At 37.2% G+C, this 13,885-nt stretch overlaps 1 protein-coding gene across 1 annotated transcript in view; it reads right to left on the reverse strand.

Moving 5' to 3' along the window:
• GALNT13 (polypeptide N-acetylgalactosaminyltransferase 13) overlaps positions 1–13,885 on the reverse strand; it is a 605,545-nt gene that overhangs the window by 306,868 nt on the left and 284,792 nt on the right. Inside the window, exon 4 of the mRNA XM_030917104.1 lies at positions 10,794–10,962. Within this exon, the coding sequence (XP_030772964.1) occupies positions 10,794–10,962 (169 nt within the window). The remainder of the gene's footprint in view (positions 1–10,793; positions 10,963–13,885) is intronic.

Consider the following 13,885-nt stretch of genomic DNA (forward strand, 5'->3'; position numbering starts at 1 on the left):
CACTTTCAGGCACCCCAATGAGACGTAGATTTGGTCTTTTTACATAATCCCATACTTCTTGTAGGCTTTGTTCATTTCTTTTTCTTCTTTTTTCTTTAGATTTCTCTTCTTGCTTCATTTCATTCATTTGATCCTCAATCGCTGATACTCTTTCTTCCAGTTGATCGAGTCGGTTACTGAAGCTTGTGCATTGGGCCCGTATTTCTCGCATCATGGTTTTCATCTGTCAGTTCGTTTATGGCCTTCTCTGCAATAATTATTCTAGTAATCAATTCTTCCACTCTTTTTTCAAGATTCTTAGTTTCTTTGCGCTGGGTACGTAATTCCTCCTTTAGCTCTAAGAAGTTTGATGGACGGAAGCCTTCTTCTCTCATCTCGTCAAAGTCAATCTCTGACCAGCTTTGATCCGTTGCTGGCAATGAGCTGCGTTCCTTTGCAGGGGGAGATGTGCTCTTACTTTTTGAATTTCCAGCTTTTCTACCCTGCTTTTTACCCATCTTCGTGGTTTTATCTGCCTCTGCTCTTTGATGATGGTGACGTACCGATGGGGTTTTGGTGTGGGTGTCCTTCCTGTTTGTTAGTTTTCCTTCTAACAGTCAGGACCCTCAGCTATAGGTCTGTTGGCGATTGCTTGAGGTCCACTCCAGACTCTGTTTGCCTGCGTATCAGCAGCAGAGGCTGCAGAAGATAGAATATTGCTGAACAGCGAGTGTACCTGTCTGATTCTTGCTTTGGAAGCTTCCTCTCAGGGGTGTACTCCACCGTGTGAGGTGTGGGGTGTCGGTCTGCCCCTATTGGGGGATGTCTCCCAGTTAGGCTACTCAGGGGTAAGGGACCCACTTGAGCAGACAGTCTGTCCCTTCTCAGATCTCACCCTCCATGTTTGGAGATCCACTGCTCTCTTCTAAGCTGTCAGAGTTGTTTGTGTCTGTAGAGGTTTCTGCTGCTTTTTGTTGTTGTTATTGTTGTTGTTGTTTAGCTGTGCCCTGTCCCCAGAGGTGGAGTCTACAGAGACAGGCAGGCCTCTTTGAGCTGCTGTGAGCTCCACCCAGTTGGAGCTTCCCAGTGGCTTTGTTTACCTACTTAAGCCTTAGCAATGGTGGGTGCCCCTCCCCCAGCCTGGCTGCTGCCTTGCTGTTAGATTGCAGACTGCTGTGCTAGCAATGAGGGAGGCTTCCTGGGGGTGGGACCCTCCCGGCCAGGTGTGGGATATAATCTCCTGGTGTGTCCATTTGCTAAGACCCTTGGTAAAGCGCAGTATTTGGGTGGGAGTTACCCGATTTTCCAGGTGTTATGTGTCTCAGTTCCCCTGGCTAGGAAAAGGGATTCCCTTCCCCCTTGCACTTCCCAGGTGAGGGATGCCTTGCCCTGCTTCAGCTCTGGCTGGTCGGGCTGCAGCAGCTGACCAGCACCGATTGCCCGGCACTCCCTAGTGAGATGAACCCAGTACCTCAGTTGAAAATGCAGAAATCACCTGTCTTTTGTGTTGCTCACGCTGGGAGCTGGAGACTGGAGTTGTTCCTATTGGGCCATCTTGCTCCACCCCCCACCTTTTTTTTTTTTTGAGACGGAATCTCGCTCTGTCCCCCAGGCTGGAATGCAGTGGCTGGATCTCAGCTCACTGCAAGCTCCGCCTCCCGGGTTCCCGCCATTCTCCTGCCTCAGCCTCCAGAGTAGCTGGGACTACAGGCGCCTGCCACTTCGCCAGGCTAGTTTTTTGTATTTTTTTAGTAGAGACGGGGTTTCACCGGGTTAGCCAGGATGGTCTCGATCTCCTGACCTCGTGATCCGCCCATCTCGGCCTCCCAAAGTGCTGGGATTACAGGCTTGAGCCACCGCGCCCGGCCAAAAATACACATTTTAACCATAAAGACTGACTTTCAAATACCTGATTTTAAAAATTATATTTTGAACAATTACTGTAATAATATACAGATAAAGGCAGCATTGATTTCATAAAGGTGAAATAGAAACAAGGACATTAATTGAATTTCTGATCTCTGGTACACATCTTTTATTTTTAAGTTGAGAATTACTACATCTTTCATATGCTAGTAAAAATCTTGCCTCTAAAGATAACAATAATAGTTTCCATAATATTTTGATTTATCTAATGTTCTTATGTGTGAATGTGAAGTAAATTCTACTATTCATATTAAAAGTGGCATTTATGTGACTCTTTGTATATGTATGTTTATACACACACACACACACACATACACAAACATAAACAATCAGCAATACCACAAATCTCCTAGTCACCCAATTTGAAACATTAAAGTCATATTTTGACTTCCCTTGTATCTAGTAAGTCACCAGTTCTGGAAAACCACTTGAAAATATACTTAGGATAATTTTTACTTACAGTTCCTATCTCTCTTTCCTATAAATGCACATACACCAATACTTACACATACAAATAAAGTTGAAAATTCAACCACATTCCCATCCCTCCTGAAGCTATCTTAAATTTGGTGTGTTTTCTTTCTCTTCATTTTAATTAATTACTACATATTGCTTTATGTTTCTAAGGCCGTTATCCTAGACAAGTTCCTCATCCAATCAGATCTATGTGACTATAATAGCCAATAAGGAATCTTACTAAATTCAGGCTTCTCTTATCTATAATACCTTTTATATATTACTGCAAGAATAACTCTTCCTAAATATAATTTCCATCACAGCATGTTTTTGTTCTAAAACCTCCTTGTTGCCTACTATCATATGTCTAAATAAAATTATTTTTAAGACTCTTCATCATCCTCTGCAGGCCAATGACCTTGGATGAATAGTTAACAACTTTCTAATTGAGTTGTTTTGTCTTCTCACAAGGCCTCACATACTTTCTGTCTAAACTGTATCATCATTTTCTATTCCTTGGTTATCCAAACCTTCTGCATTTTAAAAATTATTTCTTTTTTAAATTTTCTTATTTTTTTGGAGAAAATCTGTCTGATTTAATTGCTGTGAACTCTAATTTTTACTGAGGTTTAAATAATTGAGTACGTCGCCTTAAGCCACATAGAACAAAAATATAGGGAACAAAACAAAATACTAGAAATGTGAGAACACAATAAAAACCATGATAGTGGATAATATTTTAAAATCCCTTTCAGGCCTACATAACTCAAGTAGGAAAAACATAAGCAAAAACATGATTACCATGTAGATTTAGAAAATGAAAAATAGATTTTCTGCTTTCTCAATTAGAATTTGCAAAAACAAACAAACTAATAGGTATTTGGTAAATGTGAATATATAAATTATTGAGTATAAATAAAATGATAGCCAGGCTCCATACCTGTTTACCTATGATCCATGTTCCTAACAAACAGTTTCATTGACCCTCCTCTACCCAGAACTGGCTTTCTTGTCTATACTATCCTTTCTGCTGTCTCGTTTCTGTCAGCCTGGTTCTACACAAATTCGTCTTACAAAGCTTGGTTCCAAATACACCTTCCTGTAAAACTGTCCTTCATCACACCTTGACACAACGGCACTTCTAAATTCACACTGCTACATGCTAGGAGATATATAAATATATATTTGAATTATATATATATATCATTTTGATTTATATATATCATTTTAAAAATACATATTATATATAATATATATTATATATATATCATTCAAATATATATATATATTCCATTCTCTAATGTAAAACCGTATCTCTTAGTTTTCATGGGTACACAATTAGGTCCTGATAAATGCTGAAAATATCAACTCAGAAAATCAGAACATAGAATGGTGGTTGCTAGGGGCTGGGAAAATGTCGAGTTGCTCTTTAACGGCTATAGAGTTTCAGTTTTACAAAATAAAAATAATGCTGGCCGGGCGCGGTGGCTCAAGCCTGCAATCCCAGCACTTTGGGAGGCCATGGCGGGTGGATCACAAGGTCAGGAGATCGAGACCATCCTGGCTGACATGGTGAAACCCCGTCTCTACTAAAAATATAAAACATTAGCTGGGCGAGGTGGTGGGCGCCTGTAGTCCCAGCTACTCTGGAGGCTGAGGCAGGAGAATGGCGTGAACCAGGAAGGTGGAGCTGGCAGTGAGCCGAGATCCCGCCACTGCACTCCAGCCTGGGCGACAGAGTGAGACTCCGTCTCAAAAAAAAAAAAAAAAAAAAAAAAAAAAAAAAAAAAAAATAATAATAATAATAGTAACAATAATAATGCTAAAGATCCATTGCACAACAATGTAAATTCACTTATAGGGAACAGAAAAACCTTCCCTCTACCTTCTTAGGGTCTATAACTGGGGCTTGTGAATTACACTAACAAAAAAACAGATTAACAGGAAAAAAAGGTATACACATTTTATTTGATTATAATCATTTGATTTTCACATAACAGAGACCTTCATAGAAAAGAAATGAAGACCCAAACAAGTAGTTAAACTCGGTGGGTTTATACGGCCTTTTAAAAAATGGTGATAAATTGTGGAGAAGTGGCAAGACAAAGGAAAAGGTTTGGGAGCTTCTAGGGTGGGAAACTCTGTAATGTAGTAGGGAAACTAATGGATAATAAAGGTTATTTAGTGAAATTTGTTTATGCTGGCTTATCTTGGCAGCATTTCTATCTCTGCTAATAAAGCTTGCTCTTCTCCTCCTGGTATGAGAGTGGGGGATACTTTTATAAGTCAAATGTATGCCCTACTTTAGGTAGATGGGGAAGAGCAGAGAGGTTTCCTGTGCCTGCTTTTCCTTCATTGCCTTCAGCTCAAAAGAATCTTTATGCTAAATTGGCATATTTTAGGGTAGCATATTCTGATGCCCTTTATACTTAACACTACTTAACTATGTGCTTTAAAATAGTTAAAATGGTAAATTTTATGTTATGCATATAGTACTGCATTTTTCTCAGAAGTTGAAGGTAGTAGTGTCAGAAAATTAAATTACATAAGGAAACCATGGAGGGGTAGTTCAAGTGTAAATAAAGGTTATGTGGCATGTTTTCTGCATATGATGTACTTAAATGTGTCCCTGAGAACATGCCTAGACATGTGTTACTCTACTTTCTTATTTGAAAGAAAACTTACAGTGTAACAGTATTATTATTCCCCAAATGATAATACTTATATTCACATGCCTCAAGTGTGTGTATATATGTGTGTGTATGTGTATGTATGGGTGTGTAAATATGTGTGTATGTATGTATTCGTGTGTGTGTGTATATATATACACACACATACCTCGTGCATATGTAAACGTGCAGGCATTCTAACATACCAGTTTTAATCTGGAGAGTGAAATTCTACACATGAGCACATTACATAAATCAAATTATTAAAGAAATTATTATTATCTTCATAGGGAAGACTTTTACCAGCATATAAATGTTGCAATAATTCTCAAATTAAAAAGAAAAGATGTGGAACAGAGATTGGAAATCCAATTAATATTCTCATTTTCTATTTCTCCTTTGTGCAATCAATGCTACATTTATCATATTTTAATTTATGGGAAAGGCAAACCTTATAAATGAACATGTACTCATGAGTTTGAGCACAGAAAAAATATATACTATATCTTATTCCTACTTTACGTAGTAAATAAATTCTTTGTCCTTTGAGAGCAACTTATTCAAAATTCGTATGCTACAGCTCCTCTTCCACTAATAATGTAAGGCTGCTAGAGTCTTTTCCTCTTTATCGATTTGAAAGTGTGCATACATAAGAAGCAGTTATTTAGCCTAGGACATAAAAAGCTAAAATAAAATTTCTATTTTCTCAATTTTTTTCCTGATGAAAAATATTTAAATGCTGGCTGCATTATAACCTTCAAAAACTCAATACCAGCCCTTGAAGTGTTATTAAATGACTGAATTCAAGTAAATGTTAAATAACTTTAGGTTAAAAACCAAACAAAATGACATCCATTTATTTACTTTCTGACAACAGAAGTATTTAAACCCTGCTCTTATGAAATCCAAAATATATAAATTTACAAATATTAGCCCCATAGTTGATGAGAAACATGCTAACAAATCTCTAATGCTGAGCCACTAGTTAATAGTCATTTTTCCCAACATTCTGAATCAGATAGAACATTAAGACATTCACTTTTTAAAACTTTATTTGTGGGGGAATGGACAAAGGAGAGAGGGCTGGTTACAGTTGTCTTAAATTTTATTTACCCAGATAAATAAAATTTCTATGTAAACTTATATGTAAATTTTTAGTCTCTATGTATATATAAATATAATTTATGTTATATATTATATATTATATATATAATACACATTTGTATGCAATCCTAATTTTTTTTATATAAGATGCTAGTTACAAAAAAAATTATGTTACTTTTATATTTTAAGTACAATAAAGGGCAGATGCCTCTTTATGAAATGTTTTACCTTCTTGAAGGCCCTTCATTTCTGCGATTATGTAGTCTCTCTCTCTGTGAGTGTGTGTGTATATATATTATATATATCATATAGGATTACATACAAATGTGTTGCATGTATTAAAAAATTACATACTTTAAGTAATTTTTTATAAATATTTAAACATTCCTAGGGATAGATATTACAGAACAGAACTTCAGTTTGTCCTAATGGTTATTCACAACTGCCTCCAAAAAAAAATATTTTTACCTAGTCTGTTCCTGTGTAAACATAGGATATATGCTTAGATTTATTCCCTGAATACATTTTCCAATATTTGCAAATTGATATTAACATCAAACATAACATTAAACTTTTTGGACAATTTTCTGAATTTAGCCAAAATAGTTTAAAGGTATAATGCAGTAAAATATGATTAAATATTTGAATGAATTCACAGTTTGGATGACTCAGACACTTTCTAAGTATCAACTCAAGTTTTCCACTAAAATAAATTCAGCTTCTTCTTAAATTATTTTAGAATCCTATTCTTTTTACATCTTTATATAATTTATATCAGTCATCATTTGTGCTAGCTTAATATATCTATATCTTTTTAGGATATAATTATCCAAAAACTGAACTGTAACTGACATACAACCAAATTATAAAAATATTTTCTAGATCAAATAAGTATTAACATTTCTACATCTTTTAAATAACAGTTTGGCTATGTGACTCATGGTAAGTTTTTCAACATTAGTTGTTCCAAGGCAGTCCCACAACTGAGTCATTCAAGATGACTTGCAAATGTCCTTGGTAAACCTCATACACTGTGACTTGTCTAGGAATTTTGCATGGTATTTCTGTTTTCTTTCTTACAACATACACTGTAGTTTTATATAAAAATAAAATAAAAAAAATATTTCATTAATATTATTTCAGAAACTGTAAAATATGAGAATTCAAGCAATAGTAACCACAATAAATACAGGATTTTATGTACTTTTCATGCTAAGCAACTTGACTTACTCATTTATAATGTTGGATCTCTCCACAGTTTATGACTTACTCATAAACTTAGTATGGTAAGGGATCTTTTTTTTTTTTTTTTTTTTTTTTAGATTAAGATAACAAACTAGAGCTAAGATATTCTCTTTTTTTTTTTTTTTTTTGAGACAGAGACTCACTCTGTCACCCAGGCTGGAGTGCAGTGGCACAATCATGGCTCACCGCAACCTCTGCCTCCTGGGTTCAAGGGATTCTCCTGCTTCAGCCACCCGAGTAGCTGGGATTACAGGCATGGGCCACCACACCTGGGTAATTTTTGTATTTGTAGTAGAGACGGGGTTTCACATGTTGGCCAGGCTGGTCTCAAACCCGTGACCTCAGGTGATCTGCCCACCTCAGCCTCCCAAAGTGCTGGAATTACAGGCATGAGCCACTGTGCCTGGCAGAGATTCTTAAAAGAAAAAAATATCACTGGCTGTGAATATTTTAAACACTAGCTCAATGGAGTTTTTTTGTTTATTTTGTTTTTTTGAATTCATGGTTCTGATTTATTTGTATTCTGACGATTGAAAGTCAAGAATTTTTAAAAACTTGAAATAGTGTTTACCTAGTTTTCTGGAATATATAAGTATCATATCCATCCATTTTATCACACTACAGCAGAGGTCCCTGGGGCTAAGGACCAGTACTGGTCCTGGCCTGTTATAGGAACCCAGCCACACAGCAGGAGGTGAGCTGCCCGAGAGCAAGCACTATCACCTGAACTCAGTCTCCTGTCAGATCAGCCACTGCATTAGATTTTCATAGGAGCACAAACCCTATTGTGAAATACACATGCAAGGGATCTAGGCTGTGTGCTCCTTATGAGAATCTAATGCCTGATGAACTGAGTTAGAACAGTTTCATCCTGAAATCACTCCCAACCCTCAACCCGCCACCTCCAAATCTGTAGAAAAATTGTCTTCCACAAAACTGGTCCCCAGTACCAAAAGGTTGGGGACCACTGCACTAAAGCATACTACAGCATATAAAACAAAGTAATAAATGCAACGTTAAAACATTATAAACTTAGCATCCAAAATGCTCAAAATTGCTTTGAAGACTACGCTTATTGTACATATTTTTTGCATATGCTTATTGTATATACTTTTAAATGTATCTATATACAAACAAATATATATACATGCACAGGACTACACGTAAAACTATTTTTACATAGTAATTTGCAATGCACAAATTTAATATTAAATGTTGAACTATTTTCCAGGGGCCAAAAATGTCCACAATATGTAATTACTTGTGATTTTGTTGAGAGAGACATTTCAAAAGTATACAATGGTTGTGACAAAGCAGTTACTAAGCTACCAAATAAACCTCTGACAATTACGAGCCCTGGAATCTCAACAAGATTTTCTTTTTTTTTTTCTTTTGAGACAGAGTTTCGCTCTTGTTGCCCAGGCTGGAGTGCAATGGCAAAATCTCGGCCCACTGCAACCTCTGCCTCTCAGGTTCAAGCCATTCTCCTGTCTCAGCCTCCCAAGTAGCTGGGATTACAGGCGTGCACCACCACGCTCAGCTAATTTTGTATTTTTAGTAGAGATGGGGTTTCACCATATTGGTCAGGTTGGTCTTGAACTCCTGACCTCAGGTGATCTGCCTGCCTTGGCCTCCCAAAGTGCTAGGATTACAGGCATGAGCCTCCGAGCCCAGCGAAGGTTTTCATATTATATGAAGTAATTCGGAAAGAAAACAGTAAGAGTTAGTAAATATGATGCTAATATCATGACACAGTATGTAATGTAGCCCATTAGAGGTGGCAATTTTTATTTGCATTAATTATGTTCTGTTGCATGTAGAGAAAAATCATTAAGTGCTCAAAAGAACAATTTATATTTACATGGAAGTGTGTCCTGGAGTATATTTGTAAACTTAGAGATTTTCTAAAATCTCAAGACACATCTTTTATTAATGCCAAGAGTTTGCTTTACAGGGACTATATACTAGAATTACAATTCTGCCACTAAATTTCATTTTATTACATCTGTTTAAAATATGTTCAACTATCTAGAGCATAGCTTACAGTTAATCACATAAAAATTGAATTTTTCAACATCATTTTTCATGTAATATTATTTTCCAAGTGCATATTTCTTCTATAGCTGATAATCAAGCATTCTAATTATAAACAGCAGTATAAATTGCTGGAAACCATAATAAACCACTTTTATAGGGTCAAAGAGTCATATAGACAATTAGCTATTTTTATGCTGGAATAACAATGCAGGTATATGGACCTTTTTATGCAGTAAGGCAAATACAGCTATGCATTGCACAATGACAGATCACATATATGATGATGGTCTCTTTTAAGACTATAATGAATCAGAAAGATTCCTATTGCCTAATGATGTTTTGATGATACTGACCCTGAATATATCTAGGCTAATGTGTGTGTTTGTGTCTTTGTTTTTAACAGAAAAAATTAAAAATTACATTAAAAACAGAAAAAAACTAATAGAATAAGGATATAAAGAAAATATTTTATACAGCTGTATAATATGCTTGTGTTTTAAGCTAAGTATTAATACTAAATAGTTTAAAAGTGAAAAAAATTAAAGACTTTATGAAGTAACAACATCACAGTAATGTAAGGTTAATTCATTATTGAAGAAAGAAATTTTAAAAATAAATTTAGCATAACCTAAGTGTATAGTGTTTATAAAGTCTACAGTAGGGTACAGTAATGACCTAAGCCTTCACACTCACTGCACACTCACTGACTCACCCAGAGCAACTTTCAGTCCTGCAAGCTCCATTCATGCTACATGACCTATACAAGTATACAAATTTTTATGTGTTACATCATGTTTTTACTATACCTTTTTTTATGTTTAGATACAAAAATACTTAACATAATATTACATTTATCTACAGTGTTCAATACAGTAATATGCTGTATAGCGTTACAGCCTAGAAACAATAGGCTACATTATACAACCTAGAAGTGTAGTAGTCTATACCATAGTAGGTTTGTGTAAATACACCTATGATGCTTATGCAATGACAAAATTGCCTAATGACAGATTTTCCGGGACATTACTGCAGTGTTAAGCAATATACAACTGTAATCTATTAAAGAGCATATTTGCTCTACATCTGGAAGATAAAGAAAGCAAAACAAAATGGCAACAACAAAAAACATCTCACAAATAAAAACCTGTTTGGTCTGAGTATTTTGCAGCGTCTTTGTAAGTAACATATTTTGCTTTGCCAGAAAAGAAAATAGCTCATCATTTTCAGCGGATGCATGCACAATAAATTCCTGCTATGTGATAGGTACTCAGAACCACACATTTCTAGAATTGATATAATCTGAGTTACTGGAAATTCTGAGATTCTGAAATATGGTGATTATGAATATAAAAGAGTATACAACAAATGTAAACTTACCCTTCTAATCTTACATCTGGCAGACTTCTATTAAGGGCAATCAAATCACTGGCCATCAGGTTAAACTGATTGATTTTAAACAGCTCTTTCATTTTCTCCTGGTCATCTTTAGGAATTAACACAGCTTTTCCCATTTCTCCTGGCCCTTCTTGGTTTCTTGAAATAACAGCTGTAAGACATACAGAGATACAGACATACGTACAAACACACAGATAATGAACTAAATAAATAAACTTGTGTGTCTGATTAGATTCTGAAGCATATTATTTACATTCAGGTTTTATAATATAATGATTGAGATTTTACTGCTTATAAACCACACACTATGCTAAAGAAAAACATCAATTCTGCATGTTGTCTTCCAAGTTTAGGTAAATTATATGATGACTAAACATTAAGACAATAATTCTAAACAGTACAAAATACCAAATCTTAAAACTTCTGTCATATATTTAATACACTTATTAGAGAAAAATGAAGTTGAACACTAGGCAGACAAAATAATGCAAAATAAGAGAACTTTAAATAATATTAAGATTAATTTCTTTTCACATCCAATTAAATGTTTTGATATCTCACATATCTACTGCCATTACATCTTTATAAAAGCAAACAAAATTGATAAGGCTTAATCCCATAATAATTTAATTCCTTTGTCAAAACATTTTGAATTGTGTCAAAAGAAGCTTCACAGTGATGACACATAACTTCAAATGTCAAGTTGAATTTGGATACTGTGTGCTCTACAACTGAAACTCCACAATAATATTCTGGGATGAATATTCATTAAGAGAATGCAGGATTTGATATATAAGCTAATTTTCTCACCACTTCTCCCAAGTTATCACTACACTGAAGTCCCTTCTAGATCTAAAGTATATGTTTCAAAGTGTGTGTGCGTGTCTGTGTTGTCTACACATACCTGTATGCATGCTAATATATAGTAATAAGACAAAGTTCCAGTTGGCCCAAATATATCCTGTACTTCCTCTTCACAGTGATATCAAATTAGGTTAAAATGGAGGGGGGGCGGAGCAAGATGGCCGAATAGGAACAGCTCCAGTCTCCAACTCCCGGCGCGAGCGACACAGAAGACCGGTGATTTCTGCATTTTCAACTGAGGTACTGGGGTCATCTCACCGGGGAGGGTCACACAATCGGTGCTGGTCGGCTGCTGCAGCCCAACCAGCAAGAGCTGAAGCAGGGTGAGGCATTGCCTCACCTGGGGAAGTGCAAGGAGGAAGGGAATCCCTTTTCCTAGCCAGGCGAACTGAGACACACAACACCTGGAAAACTGGGTAATTCCCACCCCAATACTGCACTTTAAGCAAACGGGCACACCAGGAGATTATACCCACACCTGGCCGGGAGGGTCCCACGCCCACGGAGCCTCCCTCATTGATAGCACAGCAGTCTGCGATCTAACCGCAAGGCAGCAGTGAGGCTGGGGGAGGGGTGCCTGCCATTGCTGAGGCTTAAGAAGGTAAACAAAGCCGCTGGGAAGCTCGAACTGGGTGGAGCTCACAGCAGCTCAAGGAAACCTGCCTGTCTCTGTAGACTCCACCTCTGGGGACAGGGCACAGCTAAAAAACAACAGGGGAAGCAGCAGAGGCCTGTGCAGAACCGAACGACTCTGTCTGACAGCTTTGAAGACAGCAGTGGATCTCCCAACACGGAGGTTGAGATCTGAGAACGGACAGACTGCCTGCTCAAGTGGGTCCCTGACCCTGAGTAGCCTAACTGGGAGACATCCCCCACTAGGGGCAGTCTGACACCACACACCTCACAGGGTGGAGTACACCCCTGAGAGGAAGCTTCCAAAGTAAGACTCAGACAGGTACACTCGCTGTTCAGCAATATTCTATCTTCTGCAACCTCTGCTGCTGATACCCAGGCAAACAGGGTCTGCAGTGGACCTCAAGCAATCTCCAACAGACCTATAGCTGAGGGTCCTGACTATCAGAAGGAAAACTATCAAACAGGAAGAACACCTATACCAAAACCCCATCAGTACGTCCCCATCATCAAAGACCAGAGGCAGATAAAACCACAAAGATGGGGAAGAAGCAGGGCAGAAAAGCTGGAAATTCAAAAAATAAGAGCACATCTCCCCCTGCAAAGGAGCGCAGCTCATCGCCAGCAATGGATCAAAGCTGGTCAGAGAATGACTTTGATGAGATGAGAGAAGAAGGCTTCAGTCCATCAAACTTCTCAGAGCTAAAGGAGGAATTACGTACCCAGTGCAAAGACACTAAAAATCTTGAAAAAAGGGTGGAAGAATTGATAACTAGAATAATTAATGCAGAGAAGGTCATAAATGAAATGACAGAGATGAAAACCATGACACGAGAAATACGTGACAAATCCACAAGCTTCAGTAACTGACTTGATCAACGGGAAGAAAAGTATCAGTGATTGAGGATCACATGAATGAAATGAAGCGAGAAGAGAAACCAAAAGAAAAAAGAAGAAAAAGAAATGAACAAAGCCTACAAGAAGTATGGGATTATGTAAAAAGACCAAATCTACGTCTCATTGGGGTGCCTGAAAGTGAGGGGGAAAATGGAACCAAGTTGGAAAACACTCTTCAGGATATCATCCAGGAGAACTTCCCCAACCTAGTAGGGCAGGCCAACATTCAAATTCAGGAAATACAGAGAACGCTACAAATATACTCCTCGAGAAGAGCAACTCCAAGACACATAATTGCCAGATTCACCAAAGTTGAAATGAAGGAAAAAATCTTAAGGGCAGCCAGACAGAAAGGTCGGGTTACCCACAAAGGGAAGCCCATCAGACTAACAGCAAACCTCTTGGCAGAAACTGTACAAGCCAGAAGAGAGTGGGGGCCAATATTCAACATTCTTAAAGAAAAGAATTTTAAACCCAGAATTTCATATCCAGCCAAACTAAGTTTCATAAGTGAAGGAGAAATAAAATCCTTTACAAATAAGCAAATGCTTAGAGATTTTGTCACCACCAGGCCTGCCTCACAAGAGACCCTGAAGGAAGCACTAAATGTGGAAAGGAACAACCAGTACCAGCCATTGCAAAAACATGCCAAAATGTAAAGACCATCGAGGCTAGGAAGA

The sequence above is a fragment of the Rhinopithecus roxellana genome, chromosome 14 (assembly GCF_007565055.1).
Source record: "Rhinopithecus roxellana isolate Shanxi Qingling chromosome 14, ASM756505v1, whole genome shotgun sequence".
Lineage (NCBI taxonomy): Eukaryota > Metazoa > Chordata > Mammalia > Primates > Cercopithecidae > Rhinopithecus > Rhinopithecus roxellana.